The 27,467-nt window shown below is 45.5% G+C and overlaps 2 protein-coding genes across 3 annotated transcripts in view; one reads left to right on the top strand and one right to left on the bottom strand.

The window, feature by feature from the left end:
• Positions 1-5,949: 5,949 nt before the first annotated feature.
• ARHGEF3 (Rho guanine nucleotide exchange factor 3) overlaps positions 5,950-27,467 on the top strand; it is a 308,586-nt gene continuing 287,068 nt past the window's right edge. The window contains exon 1 of one of the 2 annotated variants that reach the window (XM_082412280.1): positions 5,950-6,062. The gene's annotated coding sequence lies outside the window, so the exon portion shown is untranslated. Of the gene's footprint in view, positions 6,063-6,390; positions 6,684-27,467 lie in introns of those variants that run through there. The other variant, XM_082412281.1, reaches the window with a different exon arrangement.
• Positions 10,119-17,177, bottom strand: SPATA12 (spermatogenesis associated 12; the record flags this gene model as incomplete). The annotated part of the gene is given in 3 exon segments (XM_082415027.1): positions 10,119-10,285; positions 10,948-11,067; positions 11,070-17,177. Coding segments are annotated over 3 exon segments (312 nt in total). The 5' UTR covers positions 11,095-17,177.

Below are 27,467 nucleotides of genomic sequence, written 5' to 3'. Positions count from 1 at the left end.
TAGGATAGATAGAGGATGCAATGGAGGGAGGGAAGGATACAAACATGGGGTAAGGCCTTTTGCAATAAGATAAAATTTAAATCTCGTCTTTGAGATTAAGGAAAAATAATGCAAGATCAGTGGGCTTGGCTCCCTGGCCTCTTTTCTGGAGGGGTTTTACACCATCTTTCACATTTATAGGTGATAAAATCTTTTGACAATATTTACTGTATTTGAGAGCCTAAAGAGTGTACTGGGGACACAGTAATGAATAAGATATACATGATCCCTGCCGTCTTAACTCCACCTCTTTCTAAGTATGGAACTGTGGGCAAATCACCTAATTGCTCTGAGTCTCAGTTTTTTCATCTGTAAGGTGGGACTAATACCCACCACATTGGGTTATTGTGAAGCTTAAATGAGCTGGGATGTATAAAGCACCCATGGCCATGCTTGGCAAGTGCTAGACACATGGTAAATAGTGGCTATTATTCATTTTGTGGAAGAGCAGGTCTTGGACTATTTGGGAGCCATATGGACATGGGTGGGAGACAATTCCCTGTTGATAGGCGCTTCAGCCCAGGGATTTTGTCAGATGTGAAGTTAAATCATCTCTTTCCCCTAAGAGAAGAGGGTGTGTCTGCATCTGACTGTTTTGGGAGGAAGGGATGGGGCTTGGGGAGGGGGAGGTGTTCCTAGCAAAATTAAAGTTAGGCAGGAACCCTGGGCTTCTTAATAGTTGACTGTACAGAGCCTGTGACAGTTGACTGTGTACTCAGATCTGCTAATGTCCCATTTACCAGGCTCCATTTTCCCTGGTCATCTTTCAGCCCCTATAGAGACAGACATTTTTCTGAACTTGCTGCTTCAAGGTCCCTGTGCCAGATGACCACGCCCTGCTCTGGATGTGAACAAAAGCAGGGATTGTTTCTCTAAGTGACTATCAATTCGTGCTCAGGGGAATTTTCCACGTTTTAGAAGCTGGAGGGGGGGCAGAGATAAAGTCATGGTCCTCCAGGATGAGGACGGCTCTTCCTGGTCTTTCCTGCTCTTGCTGGTCAGAAACATTCCAGGGAGTGGGCAGGTGTCAGCTTCCAGACAAACCATAGACGTTTCCCACCAGGCCAGGCAAGGCCAGGCCAGGGAGAACTCACAGCAAAGAAAGGCCGAAGCACGCCTGGTGACAGAACGCAAATACAAGCAGGTCGTGCCTTTGGTTAGTGTACCTGAAGTTTGATGTACTTGAAAATCCTGCACACGTGTGTATAAACGTGCATTATTATTGGCAAGATTTTTTTAAATCATTGTGATTAAAGCAGGGCTTTGGTCTCAGGCACCCTGAACTTAGATCTCAGTCGGCTACTTTCTGTGTGACCCTGAGTGGGTCACTTGACCTGATGAGGACTTAGTTTGACCTGATTAGGACCTGATTAGTTTCCACATCTGGGAAATAAGTAATCTCAGTACCTAATCGGGTTGATGTGAGGCTTGAATGTGAAGCCAAGTAGAGTTCTGGGCACAGAGCCTAGTACCCAGTGAGCACCCCTGCCTTTGGGGATGTGGCCACCTGGGGCAGGTTAAGGGTGTACAGTTACAAAGTGTGATCCCCTAAATGTCTCCCTCCGCCCTGGTGTAGGTAGCAGATTGGCTGGGTGATGGGAGTGGAGCTCCTGTCTCCTGGAGGACTCAGTTCTGCAGGGCAATGGGCTGTGACCCTCACAGGAGATGGCTACTTGATCAGCTGTCACTCCCTGCTTGAAACTGCCAATAGCCCTGGAGGGAAACCGCAAAGTTATTACCTGGGCCCTTGCCAACCTCTTTTCTCTGTGTGTCTCTTTCTTCTCTATAGCCACAGCAGAATTTGAAGTTCCTCACTCGTGTAGTCCTGCCCTGGGTCATTTCCCCCAGGCTGTTTCTTCTGCCTGTTTCTTCTCCCTCTCTAGGTCAGGTCTCCAGCCCTCCTTTGCAGTCAAACCTTCCTTGACCACTGTCCACCCTAGTCCAAGTCCTGTCACATGCCTTCCGGAACAGCTCCTGTGATTATGTGCCAGACCCTCTTGCTCACTAGTACGACTGCTCCTTGAGGGCAGGCTGTGCCCATTGCCTAAGCCTTCCACCTAGGTTGGACTTGGATTCTACTTCTTTAACCAGCTTGGGACCCCAGCCCTACCACTGATCAGTCACCGGGGCAAGTCACCTCATCTCCCCAGTCCTCAGTTTCCTCATCTGTCAAATGGGGGTAAAAATGCACCTGCCTTATGGGGTGGTTGTGAGGATAAAGCAGATGGAGCCTTTATCCTCTCAGCCTTGCCTCTCAGGTTTTCCTCTAACCCAGATTATGAGAGCAGAAAGGACTTGCTTTCAAAGGAGTCTTTTATTAAGTGCTTGCAGAGCATTGCTTAGGTCTGAACAATGAGATCAACACCTTAATTCTTGCACAGGTGTCACCATCCCCTGGGGAAGAAGGTTAGTGTTGCTTCATCAAATGGATGCTCCACACCTTTCAAAAGCAAAAGGCAAAAAAAAAGGAGGGGGGTGGCATCTGTACATTGCTACGGGCAGAAGACTTTAATGTGCCTTCCAGTAATTCCACTTCTAGCATCTTCTCTTTAGGAAGTAACCAGAAATGTGCATCAAAGTTAATTGTGCATAGATTTTCATCACCAAGCATTATTTCTGATACTGAGGAATGAGGAACAAACCAAGTACCATTTGGGACTGATGATAAGAAGAAGCACATTCATACCACAGACCAAGCGGCTCATAACAATCACGCTGTAGAAGAATATTTTATGACAAGGGAAAGGCTGGGTGGTGTGATTGTGGTTGGGTTTTATCTTATTCTTTATACCTCTCTGAGCATTGTTGTACGAGTGGTATTATGTCAACAGAGGGGTTTAAATGTATGACCTTACACAACAACGAGTGTTAAAGTTACCCAGTGGGCACTCGATGGCCCGTGTTGCTGGTTTCAGTGTCTCTCCATTGCTGTTGTCCTTGCCCTTGGTCGTGCCTTCTCAAGAGATTGCTTTCCCCGACTGTGCTGCCTGGTGCCTCGTCGCAGCCCCTCACCATGGCTTTGCTGCCTGTCATCAGTTATAGCTCGTCACTCCCTCATCCATGTGGGGACCCCAGTAGACACCCCAGCTTTCCCAATTGATGACTCAGTGAGGTGACAGCTCTGGTCCTATTCTACCCTCTCTTGCAGAGTTAGGGGAGGTGGAGCTGAATTCAAGAATGGGTGCTCATGAACTGTTTCAAGGAGAAAAGGTGGCTGGTCATCAGTGTCTTCTGGCCTCTCCACCAGTTTCCAAACTCCATGGATAGTGACCCACATTTCCTGCCTATTTCCTCTACACTCCCCACCAAAGGACTCCCTTTGGATGTATCATCTCTTCGTCCAACAGTCTCCTAACTTGAGTCCAAGAACCAAGTCCTCCCTACCCTCCCCCTTGCATGAGTGGGGCGGGGGATGGTGCAGTGCATATAAACCCTTGTGGGATTACATTGATTTGTTTCTAGTCTGCATATCCTTGCAGATCTGTTCTAATTTCCGGAAACCCTGAATTGTAAAACAGAGGAAATAGAGGAGTTTGCCCCTAGTAATAATAAAAATGCATGTTGCCTTTGCTGTGTCCAGGAGACTTTCACCCACTACATCCATTCCTCACTCAGCAGCTGGTGCAAACCCATCACCTCTGCCTGAAACTTCCAGTGGTAAAGGTTTAGTGTCTCATCTTGGCCACCAAGGCCCCTCCAGCCTTGTTCTCCCCCCACCAGCCCCTCTCCATGGACTTCCAGAAGTGTGCCCTGTGCTCTCCCACCTCTGGGCTTCCATGTCTCCTGTCCTCTCCAACCCAGATCCCACACGAAGCGTCTCTATGCTCGAATCTGGGCCAGCACTTCCCTTGTGTGTCTCTCACCACATCCTGCTCCCTAACCTACCGAGTGATGGGTCTGACTGTTCCCACATCAGCTGTGAGCTCCATGGGGTCAGGGACTATGTCTATATTGTACAGAGTCACTGCTGTTCTTCACAGTCTGGCATATTGTGTGGCATGTAGCAGACGCTCAAATCATTAAATGGAGTCTAATGGAAATATAACTTTTACCTCTGACAAGGTTGCCTGGGTAGAATAGCAGGTGTCGACTTGTGGGTTGGAAGTGCCTGCCGAGCTCTGGGTTGCTGAGGGAGTGGAAGCCCTTTATTATTATTTAATAAACCTGGCTGGCTGTAGCAAGGGATCTTCCATGGTGTGGAGAAGGGAGAATAACAAAAGGGTTTGGGAGATCTGGATATAGGTTTTGCCCTTGGAAGTGGGAGTACTGGGGAGGGTGTGTGATCCTTGAACAGGAAAGGGATGGATCATGAGGCACTGGGTTTGGGATCAAGGTGTAGTGGAATGAAGTTGCAGCTGTTGGATCCGGCCCCAAAGGTGGGCTGTGGGCTAGGAAGAGGCGAGCCAGCACTATGAGTGCCTGCAAGGAGAGACAGGGGTTGCAATGAAGAAAGTCTCACCTGTGCCAGAGCAAGGTCTGAACTCCTCGTGCTGGTCACAGGGGCCCGGGCTGGGGGACTTACATGCCAGCGGCTGCTGCCAGGACAAGTCCCTCACAGGAAGCCCTCGACATCCCGCCTCTTCCTGTGAGGTGGAATGAGGGGGTGGGGGTTAGAGCTCACCCCATGGAGAGAGTTGAGGAGGTCCACTCAGAGCCTGGTCCACTCACTTACTGGAGGGTACACCTACCGAGAGCCTTAGCCCTTGAGCTGATGCTCTCTCCTCTTACCTGGGGGCTGGCTTCACTTTCACCTTTCTAAGCTTCAGTTCCTGAGAAGTGGGCCCATACAACCCCTACACCTCACAAGGCTGCTGTGAACGTTAAAGTAGATCAAGCACCTAAAATGCACGCCTGCCACGTGAAAGCAATTGATGAATTTTTTTTTTATAAATTTATTTATTTATTTTTGGCTGTGTTGGGTCTTCGCCTCTGTGCGAGGGCTTTCTCTAGTTGCGGCGAGTGGGGGCCACTCTTCATCGCGGTGCGCGGGCCTCTCACTGTCGCGGCCTCTCTTGTTGCGGAGCACAGGCTCCAGACGCGCAGGCTCAGTAGTTGTGGCTCACGGGCCTCGTTGCTCCGCGGCATGTGGGATCTTCCCAGACCAGGGCTCAAACCCGTGTCCCCTGCATTGGCAGGCAGATTTTCAACCACTGCACCACCAGGGAAGCCCCTGATGAATTTTTTATTTTTATCATCACGGTTTATACTTTCATAAAAGCCCATAACTAGTGTGCAGGGCATTTTTTATTCCTGATTTTATGGGGTTCTGAGGACTGTAGGAGTTATCTGTTGAATGAAAGAATGAATGAATACAGAAAATACTCTTAGTATTTAGACTGCCATGTTTATTTCAGCACGGAAGACCCAGGCCACAGCTGGCTGCTGCCTTTTCAAGCTCAGCGTCTGCCCACAAGCTGGCGTTTCCTGAGAACCTGCTGGGCGCTCGGGGATTCGTCCTCAATCTCACCCCCACAGTCGAGGAAAGTGAGGCTTAGGCAGGACCCGACACGCCCAAGGTCAGCCTGGTAGGCGGGGCTGGGGCTCTTAGCGCAGGCTCCGGCTTGCCCGCCAGGGCAGCCCCTGCTACCCCCGGCTCGGGGGTCGCCACGGTCCCCTCCCGCTCGGACACCGGTCCCGCGAGCCACCCCCGGGGAAGCGGGAGCGGGAGGTTGGGCTGTGCACCCTTTCCCCGACCCGGTAAATTCTCTCCGAACTAGGTGTTGGGGGCTGTCCCGGGGGCCAGATCTCCCCTCCTCCCTTCCTAGCCTTCCGCGGGACGCCGGCAGGACACGGGGAGGGGAGTGCTGAGCAGCGGCCTAGCCTGACTGCGTCCGGGTACCCCGCCACCGGGCTGGGGCGCCCGCTGGGGTCCCCGGCCCGCCTCCCGCCCACGTGGCCGGTTCGGCCTCTCCGCCCCCGGCCTCGCCCCGCCCCGGGGAACCGCCCCCGTAGCCGCCGCTGCCACCATCGTAGCCGCGGTGCGCTCTGCAGCCCCGCCGGTCGAGCCCGTGCTGGGCGCCGAGGTGAGTGTGGGCGGCTGGCCTGGAGCCCCGCTGCTCTGCTAGACCTTCCCCGTCTGGACACCTCTAGACACCCTGGAGCGGGACACTTTCCCCGGCAGGCTCCTCTCCACCTTCACCCACCATGCCGGAGCGGGACCCCACCCCCACCTCCAAGTCGTCCCCGCCCCATCCCTGTGCCCGCAGTGGGCGATGTGCGCTCTCTGGCTCCGGGCACCCTGAGCGCTCAGGGGCGCACTGGGCGCCTGGGCGCGGCTTAGGTAGGCGGTGCCACCACCAGCCCGGACCGGCTGCCGCTCGCGCCGGAGACCCTGACTTAGGTCCTCTGGTAACTCTTGGGCGAAAGTTCCCGAGGTGCCACCTGTCCTGGGGCGCAGCCCCTTTTCCTAGGGGTGGCTTCCCTTCGGGCGCTACTGGTCGGGGCTCGGAGGGCTGCGGTCATTTCGCGGCTGAGAACCCGGCTTTGGGCGCGCGGGGCGGTGGCCGCGGTTTCTGGCCCACCCGAGCCGTACTGCTCGCAGCTGCGTCTTTAAAACTGCGCGGCCAGAGGATCCCGAGAGAGAGGCGGGGGAGGCGGACACCAAGGGGTTAAGGTGAACTTCGGTCCGTCGTGGTCAGAGACGGGTGAGTGTTTTCTGAATGTGGTAGTTTCTACCAAGTCGGGTTCCCTGGGGCTTTGCCACGGGGAAGAGCCGCGCTTGCACTATCAGCGGCCTCATCATGGGCTTGAACGTTTCTGAAACAGAGCGGCTTGTTCCTAGAGGGCTCTTGCTCCATTTAATGCCTGAAGCAGGCTTGCCTGCAGCACTGGGGGAGGATGCGAGAACTGCCAGACAGTAGTTGTCAGCTGTCGTGGATGAACGAGCAGAAGCACTACCCAGGTGTTACCACTTTCTACCCTGGGGCGTGGAAGAGGAGTTCTGCTATGTCTGCGTCTTAGCTGTGAAGTCTTGGGCAACTTACTTCACCTGTCCGTGTCTCAATTTCCCCACCTGTAAAGTGGAGATGATAATAGTACAAACCTTAAAGGGTTGTGTAAGATTAAAGTTTTAATGTAGTGCCTGGTACAAGGTAAGTTCTACCTTGGTTAGCTGTTCTTCTTCTTCTTATTTTGGTTGACGTCTAATGGGGCTCCCCAGTGAGGTAGGTGGGCAGGCTTTTGGCACTTCCCCTTACCCTGCTAATGACCTGAATTATTTACACAGTAACCACGGTGTCCCCTTCAGCCTAGAAACACTTGGACTTTGTAGTAACACTTCTTACGGTTAACCGGCCTTGTGCAAAATGTATCTCAGAATGTGAGATTAGAGATGACCTTTGTCAAGGACACTCCTGGAAAATGGGGTCTTGGACCTTCTGTGGAGGCTCTGGGGTGTTATTGGATGTTTCCCTCGCTGGGGTGGAGTGGATAAGGTTTCACCAGAATTCCTTCAGGCCTTGGTCCCCCTGACAGGCTGACATCCTCTAATCTCTGAGAATGTGGGAGTTTATTTAGGGGTACGAGGGCCTGATCTTGTCTCCTCCCTTCCATTTACTCACCTCTAACAGATTGTCCCTTCCATCAGTGGAGTGTCTCTGGGCCACACCAGTTTAGTTTTTTCTTCTGGCAGTGGTAACCACAGACAGGCATTCTGAACCTGCGGCTCTTCTGAAATACACGTGAGATGCTTGGAGCACAGGTGTACATTTTTCCAGAGGGTTCTCTTTTCATCATATTCTGCAAAAGGCCCACACCCCACAAATGTGGGCCCTGAACCGCTGGTGGGAAGATGCAAGTTCTTGCTCCCTATACAGGGCAGGCCCAAGTTTATGGAGTCGAGATGTCAACATTACCTCTGCCCCTGTAGGTGGAGGTGCACACATGTTGCTTTGTGCCCTTGCTCAGAGCACACCTTCCAGTGGAAAATTCAGGTCTGCCTTGACTTGAGAAAATCTGATAAAGAAGTCATTTGGGGAAAGAAGGCAGGTGGTGGGGGTAGGGACTGTTGGCCTATGGTGGGACCTTTAGGATGGGATGCAGTTCATGAGAATTTGAACTCAGTGTGTCAGGAGACTTCTCAGGGCCTTTGCACGTGCTCTTCTTCTGCTCTGCACACTGTTCCACCACTTCTTCTCATGTCTGGCACTTTCTTGCCCTATAGCTCAGATGTCTCCTCTGTAGAAAAGGTTCCCCTGACCACTCAGTCCAAAGCAGCCCCGCAGTTTCTGTCACATTCCCCCATTGTATTTTACTCATGGTGCTTACCTGAAATGGTCTTACTCATGTATCTGTTTATGGGTTTATTGTCTTCACCCAGAAGAATGTAGAATCCAAGAGGGTAGATGTGTTGCCCTGGTCACTGCTCACCTCTGGCCCCTAGCAACAGTAGGTGCTCAGTAGATGTCCCTGAGTGACAGAACGAATGAGTATCCGCTGAGAGAAGCAAGGTGAGTCTGGAGAGGTTTAAGAGTAGTGAAATGCAAAGGAACTGGCCATTAGTCAGGAACGCCAGGCTACAGTGACCTTTGAGGTCACATAATTTAACCGGCAGTTTAAACCACCTCCACAACACCTCTTCCTAGTTATTGCTTAACCTGGGCTTGAATCCTCCAGTGACAGGGAACTCGTTGCCTCCAGAGAGAGCCCATTCTTGTGGAGGAAAGATGTGCTGTGCAGAGAACCAGGTATAGTCCCCGTACCCCCTCTTATGAGGATGAGATGTGGCCTCCAGGCTTCTGCGTGCTTCTGCTCCAGTTTTTCTGGTCTACGTTGCATCCTCGTCCTTTCATCCATCACCATCCGTCCCAGAAAGCTGCCTTTACTTCTCTGCCATCACCAAGGTTCCTGAGCCCCTGACCAGAACTCAGTGTGCTACTGAGTTGTATGTCATCTGAGGGGGCCTGAGGCAAAGAGGCATCAAAGAAAACTGCAGTAGTTTAGAAACTTTCGAGGCCAAGATCTGTATTGTTCAGGCCCTTGTAACTCATTGGGCAGCAGGGGTGGGTGGCAATGGGGTGTGGAGCTCTGTTTCTTTCACTTTTTTGTTCTTTCCCTGGATTTTTTCAGTTCATTCCTTAATCGGTTTATTAATTGTGGCCCTAGATATATTTTTAAAAAATTAATCCTTGGTGGACTTCCCCAGCAGTCCAAACTAGGATCCCACATGCCACAAGGTGTGGCAAAAAAAAAAAAAAAAATTTATTCATCCTTGGACACATTGTCTTCATGGTTTGTATAAATATTGCCTGATTCATATCACCTCACATATACAAGTTGAAACTTGAGTGAAAACGAAATGTTTTTATATAAGATTCTAACTTATTGAGTCCGTTTCTGCGTGGGAGGTCACCAGTGTGGTGAGTGGAGCCGGGTCCACTGTGGAGAGGTTTGGTGGCAAGCTTTGGTTTTTTCATGTGCCTTAGCCACTTAGCTCAGCTCATTTACTTCACGTATTCAAGAATCACTTATGGAGGGAGGGCTCTGGCCTGGCCACACAGCAGTCAAGGAAACCAACAGCGTTCCTCCCTTTAGGAGTTCACATCCCAGTGATGGAGGTGGACAATAGACAACTAGACCTATAATATAATGTCAGGGAGTGTGATCCGTGTGATGAAGGAGGTGAAGCTGGGTAAGGGGGTCCAGAGTGGCTGGGATGGAGGCAGGGTTGGTTTAGGTTAGGGAAGGTCTCTCTGAGGAAGCAGCATTTGAGCAGAAACCCAGTTGAAAGAGGGAGGAGCCATGTGGGTGTCTTGGGGAAGCCCATTCTATGCACATGGAACTCAAGGTTGTGGTCAAGCCCCTGGTGTGGCCAGTCAGCTCTTGAGCCCTGGACATGGTCTATCTCCCTGGAGAAGGGAGAGGGGAATTGAGGCAGTGTGGGCAGAAGCTCCCCCACCTTCTCCCCAAATCCTAGCAGGTGACTGGAGTAATAAGAGCTCAGCATTGTGTGCTCTCCTGGTTGACCAGAATGCTCGTGCCTTCCTTTCTAGAGGGCGGGACCTGGAGTAATGATGTTCCTGAAACCGCTGCCTTGACAACTCAGCATGAGCCGAGGGGGCTTGATGCAAGATTCTCATTGGTTATAGCAGTGTGTGTGTGTGTGTGTGTGTGTGTGTGTGTGTGTGTGTGTGTGTGTGTGTGTGTGTGTTGGAATATACTGTGGAAAAGGAACTGACATAGCAGCCTTCAGTAAATGACAGTTGATCTGAATGGCTCTGCCTTGGGCTGCTGAGCTCAGCACCAATATCTTCATATTATCTCTGCAACTGTCCTGTGGCACAGACCATCTTAGTGAACCCATTTTTCAGAACCCATTTTTCACACCCAATTGTGGTGTGGAGTGATGAATAACTTGCCAACTGTTTGTTTTCTTGGGCCTCTTGTCAGTTGTATTGGGAAAGATGAAGGTGAGGAGGATCTTCCCTGAAGATTTACTCAGTGATGTAAAGAAAGATGGGTGTTTTATTTATTTTTAATTAATTAATTTATTTATTTTTGGCTACATTTGGTCTTCGTTGCTGCACGCGGGCCTTCTCTAGTTGCGGCGAGCGGGGGCTACTCTTCGTTGCAGTGTGCAGGCTTCTCATTGTGGGGGCTTCTCTTGTTGCGGAGCACGGGCTCTAGGCTTGTGGGCTTCAGTAGTTGTGGCTCGTGGGCTCTAGAGCGCAGGCTCAGTAGTTGCGGCGCACGGGCTTAGTTGCTCTGCGGCATGTGGGATCTTCCCGGACCAGGGATCGAACCTGTGTCCCCTGCATTGGAAGGCAGATTCTTAGGTGCTGTGCCACCAGGGAAGTCCCAAGATGGGTGTTTTAAATATCTTAGTTAGGCCTCTCTTTTGTGCACATCCCTGTGGAATGTCAGCTCTGGGAGGCAAAGGCTGCTCCTGGCCAAATGCTCAGTCCCTGGCTCAGTGATGGTTTGTTGCGATGTTATGTGGATGCCCCAGGGTTTCTGGTGGCCATGGAACAACAAGGCTGGAGGAGGTCATTGCCTTCATTTCCCAGGTGTCTCCTGACTTTTCCAAGGTGGACCAAAAGTCAGGGCAGAACTAGACATGGAACCCAAGTCAAAACCAGAATGCTCCAGAAAGAGAGGCTGGGGCCCGTGGCCAGAGTTGGAGGATAGAGGAGGCAGCTTGGTGTCTTGCCTGGCTCAGCCAGCTAAAGACCAAGCTAGTTATTTAACAGTTCAACTTGGTTCCTTGTCCCAACACCTCACCTCCACTTCCAGCCAGCATATGGTAAATTTATGGATCTGGGTTTGCTGTTCCTGCCAATAGAACCCCAAGCCTTGAATTCATCTCCAATTCTGAGCTCAGTAATATTTCCTGGAAGCTGGAGCAGCACACTGAGCGGCTTTGAGGCAAATAGAAATTGTAGAGATGGCATTTGGGGTCCTGTGTTCCAGTCTCCACTCCAGCATTTTCAGTGGAGTGACCTTGGACAAGGTGCCTAACCTCTCCAAGCCTGTTTGCTCATCTGTAAAGGGGGGTGGTTCTTGCCTGTACCTCACAGGTCTGCTCTGAGGATGAAATGAGAAGATATTTGCAAAGTGCTTACCCCTGTCACAGCCTGCATGCAGGAGGGGCTGGCCAGGGTCGTCATCTGGTGACTAAGGATTGACCCAGGTCACTCCATCACTGCTTTGTGCTCCTGATAGGAGAGGTGTGCTCAGACACACTGGAAGTTCTTCATTCAGATTTGGGGGTTTCACTGGCGTGGGTGTTATTCTTTTTGGAGATGATCTTATTAGGGGCCAAATCTGGATAGTGGAGTTGGGGGTCAGCTTATGGTGAGACAGAGGCCAGGGTGAACCACTGCCAAGACCTCTTGCCCAACCACAGCCCCCCATCCTCTCCCAGCAGTCTCCCCAGGCCCCAGCTTACAGTGGCCACCCCATGTCCCCGTGGCCCTCTGTCCCTGAGGGGCATATGACATCTTGGAACTTGGCTGCTTCAACTCACCGTTCCTACTCATCTTTACCACACGCATCCCAGGTCATCCTCTGGCTCTTGTAACAGAGCTGAACCTGACATCCCCCAAATACCCCAGAAGCTTTTCCACTTTCAAATCTTTGCTTCTGCTGTTCCCACTACTTGGAATGCTCTTTCGCTTTTGTCCACTTTCACAGATTCCCTCACTGCCCACTCCAATGGCCTCTTCCCTCTTTCCTTCCCTTTTGGCTAGAAAAAGAAATGCTCTTTTGCATAGGAAACTCTGATTATTCCTTAATACACGGAAATGCAAACAAATCAGAAGTTGTAGAGTAAAAAATGAAATTCCACCTCCCTCATCCCAGGCTTGCATCCAGAAAGAACATTTATGATAAGCTGGCTGTGTATTTCTCTCACATTCTTACGTACAGATGTGTGTACCTGTGTATATCTTTAAAAACCAACTTAATTGCTCATTTTGTATGTATTCTTCTCCAGCCTTTTTTTTTTTCTCTTCATTTAGCCATATGTACAAGAGCACTTTCTCTGTCCATATGCTCTCTTCTTTTTACCTGCCCTGGCTCTCCCCTTCCCCAGGGAAGAGTGTACAAATTTGTATGGAAATAGGTTTTCATTTCTCTTGGGTACATACCCAGCAGTGGAATTGCAGGTCGGATGGTAACTCAATGTTTAACATTTTGAGGAATTGCCAAATGTTTTCCGTAGTGGCTGTACCATTCTGCAGTCCCACTAGTGGTATATGAGGGTTCCAATTACTCCGCACCCTCAGCAGCACTTGGCACTGTCCATCTTTTTGGTTATTGCCATTCTAGTGCACGTGAAGTGGTATCTCATTGTGGTTTTGGTTTTCATTTCCCTAATGGTCAGTGGTGTTAAATATCTTTTTTTAACTTTATTTTTTAGAGCAGTTTGGGTTTATAATAAAACTGAGAGGAAGGTACAGAGATTGCTCCTATACTCCCTGCTCACACACATGCATAGCCTCCACCATTATCAACAGCACTCACCAGAATGGTACATCTGTCACCAAGGATGAACCTGCATTGGCACATCATAATCATCTAAATTCTATAGTTTACCTAATGGCTCACTCTTGGTCTTCTGCTGTCAGTGGGTTTGGATAAATGTACAATGACATATATCCTTCATTATAATATCATACAGAGTATTTCACTGCCCTGAAAAGCCTCTGTGCTCTACCTGTGCATACCTTCCTGCACCCTCCACCATAACCACTGATCTTTTTATTGTCTCCACAGTTTTGCCTTTTCCAGAATGTCATGTAGTTAGAATCATACAGTGTGTAGCCTTCTCATTTTGGTTTCTTTCGCTTAGTAATATGCAGTTAAGGTTCCCCATGTCTTTTCATGGCTTGATGACACATTTTTTAGCACTGAATGATATTCCATTGTCTGGGTATATCACAGTTTATTTTTCCATTCACCTACTGAAGGACATCTTGGTTGCTTCCAAGTTTTGAAAATTATGAATAAAGCTGCTATAAACATCTATGTGCAGGGTTTTTTTTGAGATATACATTTTAAAGTAATAACTAGAATTATGACTTATAACGTTATACCAGAACATATAAGATTTTTAGGAATTTCATGTAATGTCTGAAACATTTATATTAACATATTTCCATACAAATAACCCAATGAAAGTTTAGTATTTGTTTTGTTTTTTATACAGCAGGTTCTTATTAGTCATCAATTTTATACACATCAGTGTATACATGTCAATCCCAATCGCCCAATTCAGCACACCACCATCCCCACCCCACCGCGGCTTTCCCCGCTTGGTGTCCATACGTTTGTTCTCTACATCTGTGTCTCAACTTCTGCCCTGCAGAAGTTTTGTGTGGACATAAGTTTTCAGCTCTTTTGGGTAAATACCAGGGAGTGTGATTGTTGGATCATATGGTAAGCGAGTGCTTAGTTTTTTAAGAAACCACCAAACTGTCTTCCAAAGTGGCTGTACCATTGTGCATTCCTACCAGCAGTGTATGAGAGCACCTGTTGCTCCACACGCTTGTCAGCATTTGGTGTTGTCAGTGTTTTGTATTTTGGCCATTGTCATAAGTGTTTAGTGGTATCCTCATTGTTGTTTTAATTTGTGTTTCCCTGTTGTCATATGATCATATGGAGCATCTTTTCATATTGCCACGTGTATATCTTCTTTGGTGAGGTGTCTGTTAAGGTCTCTGGGCCGTTTTTGATTCAGGTTGTTTGTTTCTTGTTGAGTTTTAGGAGCTCTTTGTATATTTTGTGTAGCAGTCCTTTATCACATGTGTCTTTCACAAATGCTTTCTCCCACTCTGTGACTTATCTTCTATTTCTCTTGGTATTATCTATTGCAAAGAAGAAATTTTTAATTTTATGAAGTCCAGGTTATCAATTATTTCTTTCATGGATTGTGTTTTTGGTGTTGGATCTAAAAAGGCATAACCATCACAAGGTATTCTAGGTTTTCTGCTATGTTATCTTCTGGGTGTTTTAGACTTTTGCATTTTACATTTACGTCTGTGATTCATTTTGAGTTAATTTTTGTGAAGGGTGTAAGGTCTATGTTTAGATTTTTTTTTTCTTTTTTTGTATGTGGATGTGCTGTTGTTTCAACACCATTTGTTGAAAAGATGATCTTTGTTCCATTGCATTGCCTTTGCTCCTTTGTCAGAGATCAATTGACTGTATTTATGAGGGTCTATTTCTGGGCTCTCTGTTCTGTTCCATTGATTTATTTGTTTATTCTTTTGCCGGTACTGCACTGTTTTGATCACTGTAGCTTTATAGTAAATCTTGATGTCGGGTAGCCTCAGTCCTCCAACTTTGTTCTCCTTCAATATTGTGTTGATTGAATATCTTTTAATATGCTTATCAGCCATTTGTGTATCTTCTTTGGAGAAATGTCTATTCAGATCTTTTGCCTATTTAAAAGATTGGGTTGTGTTTTTACTATTGAGTTGTAAGGGTTCTTTATATATTCTAGATTCAGTCCCATATCAGATACATGATTTTTCAACATTTTCTCCCATTTTGTGGGTTGTCTTTTCACTTTCTGGATGGTGTCCTTTGAAGCCCAAGGTTTTAATTTTGATGAAGCCAATTTATCTATTTTTCTTGTATTGCTTGTGCTTTTGGTGTCATATCTAAGAAACCTTTGCCTAACCCAAGATCATAAGGATTTATGCCTAAGTTTCCTTCTAAGAATTTTATAGTTTTAGCTCTTACATTTAGGTCTTTGATACATAATTTTTAGGTGTGGTGTGAGGTAGACCACTACAGCTTCATTCTTTTGCATGCGGATAGCCTGTTGACCCTGCACAATTTGTTGAAAAGACTATTCTTCCCATTGAATTGTCTTGACATCCTTGTCAAAAATCAGTAGGCCATAAATGTGTTTATTTCTGCATTCTCATTTCTATTCCATTGATCTGTATGTCTATCCTTGTGCTAGTATCATTGTCGGTACTATCTTGATTACTATACCCTTGTAGTAAGTTTTGAAATCGAGAAATACGAATCTTTCCACTTTGTCCTTTTCCATGATTGTTTTGGCTATTTTGGGTCCCCATATGAATTTTAGGGTCAACTTGTCAATTTCTGCAAAAAAGGCAGCTAAGAATTTGACAGGGATTGTATTGAGTCTGTAGGTCAGTGGGAGGTTTTGCCATCTCAATGATATTAAGTCCAGTCCTGAAATACTTTTACTGAGTGCATCCCTTACTCAGCTCCCCCAGTCATCGTTTTCAGAAGAGACACTCAGAGGCCCATCCTTCAAGCTGTACAGACAAAAATCCAGGAACATCAGCATCTCTTTTCCTTGTTGAAGATAGTGACACAATATAGTGTAGTGTTTAATCTAAGGCTGAAGACCTTGGATAAAATATTTAATGCCTGAATTTGTGGAATGGAAGTGCATCTGGCACTGACTGAGCATATGGCGGACCTGGCTTCCCTTTACTCTGAGGGCATGATGGAGATTCCTGAAGATCCTCCCATATTCCCCTGCCTCCATGCCTTGAGAAGTGTTGTGAGAACTAGGGACCCCCACAGCCCTGGAGGTACCAGGGAATGGTGGAGGGCATTGGAGTGAGGCTGCATTTTAATTTGTTTGATCTATTGGGCAAAGAGGTAGAATTTCATTTAAGGGGAGAGTTTTGATGCTAAAGCAACTTTTGTCCCCCCCCCCATCATAGTTTGAAGAATGGAATCAAAATAAGAAAGGAATACTATCACACATTAAAAGATTAGTTTACACCCCTACATGCACTTATATGTTCCAGAGGTAATGCTTTGGCACAAGTCCAAGATTGTATTCTCATGGAAGAAGAAATAAAAAGCAAAGCACCTACATGTGCATCAATAGGAACCTGGATTTCTGAATTTAAGGAACAACCTGGGAACTCCATTGGAAACTGCACATCCACTCACACCTCAGCTTACTCTCAGCTGGGATGAGGAGGTCCATTTTAAACAAAACAGTGCTAATGCATGTGTGTGTGTATGTGTGTGTGTTGAGGGGGATGGAGTTACCACTGTTGTTTCAAAAAAATTTGGGCTGAGTTTTTAGTTCATTTCTGGAGGGGGAAAAACTTATATGCAATAGAATTATTTTGAGATCTTCAAAATCTAAACTCCTTTGGTTTAACAGATTACCTAAGCTGTTAGAATAGTTCATAGGGATTTCATTTCCATTATTCAGTGAGGGGTGTGTGTGCATGCATGTGCACCTGGAAAGTTAGGGGAAAAACACAGTGATAAAACCCAACCCCAAAACAAGGAAGCGTGTTACAGAGCTGAGTGAGGTTCTAGTCTCAGAAGGTGCAGCTTAGCTGACCTTGTGTAACCTCTCTCTATGACACATCTCCCAGGGGGGTGGAAAAACTGTTTCTCTCCAGCATGGCTTTAATTTTACAAAAGCCCTGTGCAGTCTTGTGGAGTCAAGTGGTTTTCTTAACAAATTGCTCATATTTCATGTGTTCTGGGCTGGGCTGGGGCTCACTAATCCTTGGCCAGCATTGTGAGTCAGAAAATATTTAAATGACCGCCTGAGTCCTTCGAGGAGAGAGAGTTAACTTAGGGAGCTGGAGTGACTCTTAAACAGCACTGCAGGAAACAAGGTGTAGAATTGACACCAATATTAGCAGCTCTCTTTTATTATACTAGTAAAGAAAGTTATATTGCCTTTTAGAGTGAGATAATAATGATGATGCTACCAAATTTTATTGAGTACTTATTATATGGTGGAGTCTGGCTTTTCACACTTGTTTTTGATGTGACCCATTGTAAGAAATAAATCTAGACAGTAACCTGTTGTGTGTGTGTGTGTGCGTGCGTGCATACATATCTAAAAGAAGTTTGGTGAGACACTACTTACCCTATGTATGTCTAATGTCCTCTGATAATTCTTTTCAGCATTAATGAATTTATGCTTTTTAAAAAAATGATGGTTGTGAGACCCACTAAATTTATTTCAGTAATGGGTCAAAAACCTACTATTTGAAAAACACTGTGCTAGACAATTTACTATGTGTTTTATATGTACTATCTCATTTAATTCTCACAGCAAACTCCTGGAAGGGATATTATTATCCCCACTTTATGTATGGGGAAACTGAGGCACAGAGAGGTAACTTGCCCAGGGTCACACTGTGAATGGGTAGTGGAGCTGGGCTTGAACCCAGAAACTGGGTACTGTTAGAAGTTCAAAGGAATAGGGTATAACTTAATATCCTAATGAGTTAAACATGGTACATATAAAACACATCCATATATATATATATATATATATATATATCTCACACATACAGAGGGAGTGTGAGCACGAGTGAGAGCAAGAGAAGGAGAGAGAAAGATATTTATTTTGAATAATTGGTGATTCTTCTATGTGACTGTAGAGGCTTGGCAAGTTAAAAGTCTGCAGGGTAGGCTGGCAAGCTGGAGGCTCAGGGAAGAGTTGCAGTTTGAGTCCCAGGGCCACCTACTGGCAGAATTCCTTCCTGCTAATGGAGGTCAGTCTTTGTTCTGTTAAGGCCTTCGACTGATTGGATGAGGCCCACCCACATTATGAAGAGCAACTTGTTTTACTCAAAGTCTATGATTTAAAAGTTAATTTCATCTAAAAAATTTCTGTACCTTCACAGAAACATCTTGAATAATGTTTGACCAAATATCTGGGCCTTAGAGTCTAGCTGAGTTGATGTTTAAAATTAAGTATCACAGGGGATAAGATACTGTTTGAAGTTGTTCAGAAGAAACGAATAAGGTGGTGGGAAGCAGGAGTGTGGTACTGTTACAAATGGGAGAACATTTCAGAAAGAACTCCCTCTCCCATGACTAATTGCAAAATAAGGCCATCCCTGGCTCCTGTGCAATTACAGAGGGACGGCATGGGTTGGCAGATGAGTTGCGGGTGGGGGCAGCTCAGATTTTCTTGCTTTGAGTTGAATGGATTTTTCTTACATTTCACTTTGAGATCAGAGGCCTGAGAATTCATGGCCCTAAGTAAACAGGGCCATTTATTTGCAGCTACTGGGTGCTTGTTCAGTAGATTTATCTGAATTGCTGTATATGCTAATGTGACATTTGTGTCTCAGCCTAAACTTGAGACACTTTGCTCCCCTCTCCTGGGCCACAAGCTACCACACAGCTGTGGTGACCTCTGGGTCACTGGCCACAGGAACTGTTGGTATTTGGGGCTGTCTGGGTGGGAATTCAGGCTGTATGTGTGAACATGGTACCCAGACAACATTAAATTTATTATAGTTTTAATTTTATCATTTTTTAATTGAGATATTATTCACATAGCATAAAATCAACCCTTTTAAAGTATACAGTGTAGTAGTAGTTTTTAGTATATTCACAAGGTTGTGCAGCCATTACAACTATCCAATTCCAGAATATTTTCATCACCCCAAAGTATAGCTTTTTATTTTGAAAGTAATTTAAACATTCAAGAACACTGTCCACTGGATCTGTCCCATCAGCACACAAACATGCTGTTATTTTTCCCAACTTAAGAAAAAACCCCACCCCACTTCTTCCTCCAGTTACACCCCCATTTCTTTTCAGTTTAGAGCAGAACTTTTTGAAAGAATTGTCTGGACTTACTGATTCCAATTCTTTGCCTCCCATGCTCTCTCACTTAAAGAAATAATTGTGATAAACTACATATAACATAAAGCTTACTATCCTAACCATTTTGAAGTGTCCAATTCAGTAGTGTTAAGTATATTCACATTGTCGTGCAACAATCTCCTGAACATTTTCATCTTGCAGAATTGAAACTCTATATCCATTAAATGACAATTCTCCATTTCTCCCTCTCCCCAGACCCTGGTAACTACCATTCTATTTTCCATCTCTATGAATTCACTACTCTAGATGCCTCATATAAATAGAATCAATATTTGTATTGTATGTATTTGCAAGACAGTATTTGTCTTTTTTGGTGACTGGCTTACTTCATTTAGTATAGTGTCTTTAGTGTACATCCATGCTGTAGCATGTGTCAGAATTTCCTTCCTTTTTTAAGGCTGAAAAATATTCCAGTGTATGTATAGATCACATTTTGATTATGCATTCTTCTGTTGCAGGAGCACTTGGGTTGCTTCCACTTTTGGCTCTTATGAACAATGCCGCTTTTATCCCAATTCTCTTTTGAGCCCATTATTCCTTACGAATATCTCTTTCCCAGGTCTGCAGTGACTGCCATGTTCCTCATCCCAGTGACCCATCTGCGGCCTCATCCTGCTTGGCTACCAGCAGTGTTTGACATAGTTGGTCATTTTCTCTTTCTTGAAGCTCTTTCTTTACCGGGCTTCCAGGACACTGGTCCTCTTCCCACATCTCAGTTAAGGGCAACTCCATCCTTCTGATTGCTCAGACCCGAAGCCTGGGGTGTGGTCTTTGACTCTTATATCTCTCATCCCCACACTCATCAGAAAATCCCACTGTGTGTACTGTCAATACCTAGAATGCGGCCACTGCTTACCACCCTCGTTGCTACCACCCTTGCCCAAGCCCCTCTCCCCTCTCACCTGAATGACTGTGGCGATCTCTTTGCTGGTCTCCCAGCTTCTGCCCTTACCGCCTTCCAGCTTGTTCTCAATTCAAAGCCGGAGGGATCCTTCTAAAGTGGTGGGCAGATTACCACCCATTTTGCTCAAAACCCTCAAAAGGTTACAGCAAAAGCTAAAGTCCTTACAGTAGCCTACAAGACCCCCACGATCTGGCCGAATTTCCTCTCTTGACTCCTCTTTTGGTTTTCTCTTCCCCTGTCCACCCCACTCCAGCCACATCAGCCTCAATTCTCTCCTCTACTTGGACACCTCAGGGTCTTTGCACTCACTCTTCCCCCTGCCTGGAATACTTTTCTCCTGACTTGCGTAACTTGGTCCCTTACTTCCTTCACCTTTACTCAGATATCACCTTCTCTGGCCATCGTATCTAAACTGTCACTACTGCCCCCAGCACTCCTCTCTGCCTTTCTAGACTTATTTTTTCTCTTTACTCCTATCACAATCCAGTATAGGGTATATTTTGCTTATTCATCTTATCCGTTTTCTGCCTCCACCACTAGAATGTAAATTCTATGAGGGCCGGGGTTTTTCTTCTATTCTGTTCCCTGCCATATTCACAGCACTTCGCCTGGCACCAAGTAGACACTCAGTAAATTGGTTTCATTATTGGAACCAATAAATGAACGTTTGGAAAATAGAGATTAAAAGCCATTTATGATTCTTTCATTATGATACAATTCTTGCCGTATTTTTTTTTACATGTGAATTGTTACAATATAAGTATATGTGTGTGTGTCCCATTTTTTCCCACCAGACATTCATTCCTCCATAAGATTTTTTTTTTTAAGTTGCTACATAATCTTCATGATTACTTGCTAAACAGCAACATAATGTTTCACTGAGTGGATGTAGCACTTTTATTTAACCTTGTTGTTTTGTTTAGTACTATTGGACAGCTTCCAATCTGTTGCTATTGGAGATTACACCACAGTGTCTGTTGGGCATTTGCCCTGCCTCCCTCCCTCTCCTCTGAAGGAGTCCTCTTTCTCCTGAGCCTGGGTGGGGACTGGGGCCCAGGCTGGGCCCATCATGGTTCCGCAGCCACCTGGCTATGGTGATTGGTTCAGGGCTGCCTATAGCCCCAGCCAGGACAGGCCATGGGCTTCCCTCAGGTCACCCTTGCTCAAAAGTGTCAGAGAAGATACTCAGAGGCATCAGAGCAGTAGGGAAGAGGCCCCAGAGTATAGAGTGGTGACAGGATGAGGAGGGAGCTGGGCACATTATCTGTGGATCCAGTCACTGGACTGAGCTGTTCCAGTATCCTTCCAACAAATTCCCCTTTTCACGGATCTAGATGGAGTTGGATCTCTCACTGCAAGGAGTGAGTCTAGACTCATCCAACCCAGTGGAGCAGCCCCCATCCCCTCCTATCCCCCCCATTCCCTTTTTTTAGTTCTTTAGTCCAGAGCAAGGGAAGATATTACAGACCTAAGTAAGGCATTGTTCAGGGTAGAAAATGCATGTCGGCAGAGCAGCTCGATTTTTTTTTTGTCATAACTGGAGAGACAGTGTGAAAGCATCATCTGCCTGGATTCAGGTGCTGGCACTGCCATCTGGTAGGGGTAACCGCACTTTCTTTGTCTGTAAAATGGGAATGAAAATAATCACACCCCACCTCAGGGAATTGTTTTGAGGACTAAATGAGTTAACACACAAAAAGTCTTTAGAATGGTGTGTAACAGAGTGAGAGAATGCTCACTGAGCATTAGCTGTGGCAGCTGCTGGGTTATGATGCCCAACTCTTATAAGGGCAAGAGGAGTTAAACATAGAACTACCGTATGATCTAGCAGTTCCACTCCTGTGTGTATACCCAAAAGAATCGAAAGCAGGGACTCAAACAGATATTTGCACACCCATATTCGTACCAGTGTTATTCACAGTAGCTAAAAAGTGGAAACAACCCAAGTGTCCATTGGCAGATGGATGGACAGACAAAATATGGTACATACCTACAATGGCATGTTACTCAGCCATAGAAAGGAAGGACATTCTGACACATGCCACAACATGGGTGTACCTTGAAAACGTTATGCTAAGTGAAATAAACTAGACACAAAAGGACAAATATTGTATGATTCCACTTACATTAGGTACCTAGAATAGGCAAATTCATATACACAGAAAGGAGAATAGAGGTTACCAGGGGCCAGAGGGAGGGGAGAAAGGGGAGTTATTGTTTAATGAGTATGGAGCTTCTGTTTGGGATGATGAAAAAGTTTTGAGATGGATAGTGGTGATAGTTGTACAACATTGTGAATGTACTTAGTGACACTGAATTGTACACTTAAAAATGGTAAATTTCATGTTGTGCCTATTTTTCCACACACACAAAAAAGGTGTAAGGGGAGCTAGAGGGTGTGAATGGGTGTGAATGGGTGTGAACCCTATGGTGGGTCTCCTGGACTTTTTCTTTACAGGTTGAAGTTAAATTGAAGTGGAACAAAACACAGTGGGAAAAAAAAACAACAATAGGCACAGACCCAAAAAGAAGTGGTGGTGGTGGCAGTGGGGTAGACTACCCAGGAGCCCACAGACTCCCTCTAAAAGTGAAAAATGATAGACAAGGAGAGTGTCCAAATCAGTGTTCTTAGTGACTGTGGGCAGGTCAGTCCGGTCCCCGGGTTAGATGGGCCCAGCCCAGGACTGGAGCCCATGTGAGTCACAGCTCACCCCCCAGCAAACAAAGGGACGTGGCAGGGAGGAACTTGGCTGTGACTCAGAGGCCACGGCCGCTGTGAGCTTCTTCCAGGCGCCCGCCCCCTCCGATTCCCTGATCAGCTCCCCCTTGTTGGGGTGGAGGCAGGTATACCCACTTCTGTGCAGGCCATTGGGAAGGCTCCCCAGCGGAGCCTAAAAGTTGTCCAGAGTTTTGCAGCTCCTTTTTGGAAACACAATAATAACAGCTACATTGATTGAGCACTTGGTGTGCTCAGGGCTCTGCACATTCGATCTCCTTCAAGCCTTAGTCTCAGCCTATCAGCTAGTCTTATCAGTCTCATTTTATAGAAGAGAAAATGGGCTTATAGGGGTGAAGCCACATAGGCTGAGAATGAGGCCACATAGGCTGCAAATGGCAGAGATTCAGGAGGCTGGACTTGTAACCATGCTGACACATAAACACACACACACACTCGTGGAAGATTAGACTCCAAAATGTGACCTATCTCTAAGTCTTAGGTTTAAAGACAACTTTAACATTTTTTCTTTGTGCTTATGAAAAAAGTAGGAAAATACAGATAATAAGTATATTTTACAACAAAAAAATCGTTAAATATGGTTGCATTTTAGCATTTCAGGTCATTTTTATTGGTACCTTTGGGATCCTGAAGAGTGAATGACATTAAACAAACCCACTGAGTACTGAGTGCCACTCACTGTGCAGGGCACTGGGAGTATCACAGTCATGACAGTTCTGTCCAATGTTTATAAAACTGATGGCATTGCAAAAGGACCAGACTCACTTGGAACAAGTTACCATAAATGTTACAATAAATAAAATAGGTGTAATATAGTTTGCCCCTGAAAGGAGCAAGCTGTAATACCCATTTCTAAGGCATTATTTTTCTGTGTGTAAAAGGCCACATGTCTTGTTTTATGGAAAGAAACTTGCTCTTTCAAGTTTTGTATTAGAAAGAGATTGTAGGAAATACGTAACCTTTCCCTGCTTACGGTCACTTCTTAATGAATGTGGCAATGATAAGGACAGGTCCAAAAAAGTTAAAGCCCGATCAATACAGGGGGAAAGGAAATTCATCTTAGCCAATAGTTTAAATCTCATCTCCTGAAATTTTGAGTTAATCTGGTGGCAAACTGACTCATTTAAGTGGCCCGTCCTCAACTTTTTCCTATCTTTCTAGTATCAACAGAAAAATAAGTAAGAGTAAAATTAAGCGCCTGTTTTTTTGTCCGTTAGAGTAAGAGGCATTCATTCATGCATTCATTCAACAAGTACGTATTGAGTGATGTGATGGCTGGGGTTTACTTCACTGGGAGGGGTATAGAAGAAAAAAGATTAGGAACAAGTTGACCATTGAAGTCGTATGGTGGGCACACTCTACTTTCGTATGTGTTTGAACTTTTACATTCAAAAAACTTAATATATATATAACATTGAGCACTTAAACCTTGGGCCAGGTCATGTGCTAGGTGCTGGGGAGGCCTTGGTGGTCAAGACAGCCTCAGATTCTGACCTTCTGGAGTCAACAGACAGACTCATTCAGGAAACATATATTAGGCAAATAGTCACATGAATGTAAGTAAAATTACAGCTGTGTAAGTGCTGAGAAATCACGAGCTGAGATGCCAAAGTCTACAGTGTAGACCCCATTCCACCCAGGACTGGAGGAGGAACTAAGACCTCAGCTTGAGGTAGCATGAAGAGGGTAGGTGTTTGTGTGTGTGTGTACAGGCGTGCACTCAATCGTGCACTTGTGTGCAAGCACAGTCAAGGCGGAGAGGCTATGGTTCTTTGCCTGCCTGAACCATGAGGTGACAGAAGGATTTCAGAGTAGACCAGCTAACTGAATGCCCTTCATCCTCTTAGAGAGCTTTTGTGGTGCATGTTCAACATGTTCAAGAAGATAACTGAGGCAGAGCATAACCTCCATTGGATTCCGATTCTGCTTAGGGAAAAAAATCCAAACTTTTTCCTACCTTCCGCTACATACCCTACCACTCCCTGTCATGCCTTCTAGCAACATCCCAGACGCTGTTCTTTCTCAGTCTTTGTATATGCCATTCCTCCTGTCTAGAATGCTCTCACCCCTGCTCTTTTCAGGGCCAGCTCCTTTCCATATATAGGTCTTGGCTCAAATGTTGCAAGGGAGGCCTTCTCTTAGCACTTCTCCCTGTTTACTTTCTCTTCCCCCATTTTTTCTTAGTCTCTTCCACAGGCTGTGAGCATGGTGACAACAGGGGCTATGTCTGGTCATATCCTGAGACCTCCCTAATACCCAGCCCGTAGATGCAGACAGTGGGCACTCAGCAGATCTGACAGCCAGGTGCTATCTTACATTGTCCCTGTGCATATTCCTACTTAACCATTTTGCATTTTAAAAGGATTTTGACCTATGTACAATTGTCAGAATGGACTTTTGGGAAGTTGTGGAAGCTTCATATGAGGTGAGAGTACTTTGTACATGGTTTATGTCCAGAAATTCTCTCAAACAATAGGGACATGTACGTCTGAATTCTGTTGGGCTGCAGGAGGTGAGGCGGAGTTAGATGCTTCTGCAGGATCCAGGTAAAGGACAGGGGTGTCTGGGAAGTTGCATCTTCCTCTGGGAGTGACAGAAGAAGGGGGGTCCTTCTTGTGTGTCTGGTTTGTGGTCACAGCTGACAGAATGTTACCCTCAAAGTACACCCCAATCACCCCTACTTCATACCATATATAAAAATAACTCAAGATGTGTTAAGGATCTAAATGTAGAAGGCAAGTCAATGGAGTTTCTGGAAGGTAATAAAGAAGAATATCTGTATCAAATTAGAGGAGGCACAGATTTCTTAAACAAGACACAAAAAGCACTGCCATAAAGAAAAAGTTTATAAATTGGATTTCATTAAAGTTAAGAACTCTTGTCAACAATAATGTGAACATGGATGTACGTGGAGAGCATTATGCTAAGTGAAATAAGTCAGACAGAGAAAGATAAATACTGTATGATATCACTTGTATGTGGAATCTAAAAAATACAACAAACTAGTGAATAAAAAGTAGCAGACTCACAGATATAAAGAACAAACTAGTGGTTACCATTTGGAAGAGGGAAAGGGGAGGGGCAAAATAGGGATAGGGGATTAAAAAAAAGGTTATTATGGGATTATATGAAATAATGTGTGTGAAAATTGTAAAGTACTATAGAATTTAACGAATAGTTCATTCAATTACAAAAAAGTTTAAAAAAGAATAAATTAGAAAAAAATAAAATTAAGAACTCTTTATATCAAAAGACACCATTAAGAGAGTGAAAAACCAAGCTACAGGCTGAGAGAAAATATTTGAAATACATATGTCCAACAAAGAATTCATATCCAGAATACATGAAGAACTTCTACAAACCAATAATAAACAACCCAATTTTAAAAAGACAAAAGACTTGAGCAAGTATGTCACCAAAGAGGATTCCGAATGACCAATAAATATATAGAAAGGTACTTAACCTCAGCAGCCATCAGAAAAAAATTGTTTTCATATTTTATTTATTTATTTATTTATTTTATTTTTATGGCTGTGTTGGGTCTTAGTTGTGGCATGTGGGATCTTTGTTGAAGCATGTGGGATCTTTCGTTGCAGCGTGCAGGCTCTTCATTGCAGTGCACGGGTTTCTCTCTAGTTGTGGCATGCAGGCTCTCTAGTTGAGGTGCGCAAGCTCAGTAGTTGTGGTGCGTGGGATTCGTTGCCCCGCGGCATGTGGGATCTTAGTTCCCCAACCAGGGATCAAACATACGTCCCCTGCATTGGAAGGTGGATTCTTTACCATTGGACCATCAGGGATGTCCCCAGAAAATTTTAACCACAGTAAGATACCACTATATATCCACCCAGAATGGCTAAAATAAAAAAGACTGACGCAAAAGTGTTGGTAAAGACATGGAACAACTGGAACTCTCATACACTGTTAGTGGGCATATCAACTGGTACAACCACTTTGGAAAATTGTTTTGGCAGTGTCTACCTAAACTAAGCATATGCCTACCTATGGGACAGCAATTCCACTCCTAGGTATATACCCAAGAGAAATGAGTGCCTATGAGTGCCCAAGGACTTGTACATGGAGGACCCTAGCAACTTTACTCATAATTACCAAAAGATGGAAACGACCCAAGTGCCCATCAGCAGCCATGTGAATAAGCAAATTGTGGTATATCCACACAATGGAGTACACTCAGCAATGTGGTATATCCACACAATGGAGTACACTCAGCAATGTGGTATATCCACACAATGGAGTACACTCAGCAATGTGGTATATCCACACAATGGAGTACACTCAGCAATGTGGTATATCCACACAATGGAGTACACTCAGCAATGTGGTATATCCACACAATGGAGTACACTCAGCAATGAAAAAGAGCCTTTGGGTAAAACATTAACTGGGAGGGACATGAGGAAACCTAGGGAGCTAGAAATGTTTTATAATTTGATTTGTTTGGTGACTGCATGGGGATATAAATATCTGAAAACATTATGGACTGGTACACATAAGATTTGTGTAGTTTAATGTATGTTACAAACTATTTTGTTATGTATACATTGGGGAAAAAAATATATGGTAGTCTTTTTCTCAAGCTGTTGGAAGGAGGTTGGGGAGCTGAAACAGTGTCCGAGGCCAGGGCAGGCTGGAGGGGAGGCGAGGATGTGAGAGGAGGTGAGAAGCCGGAGTTTTCCC

This window comes from Balaenoptera physalus, assembly GCF_965194825.1.
Source record: "Balaenoptera physalus genome assembly, chromosome: 11".
Classification (NCBI taxonomy): Eukaryota; Metazoa; Chordata; class Mammalia; order Artiodactyla; family Balaenopteridae; genus Balaenoptera; species Balaenoptera physalus.
Note: the sequence above shows the minus strand (reverse complement) of the source record. Positions and strands in the feature narration are given on the sequence as shown.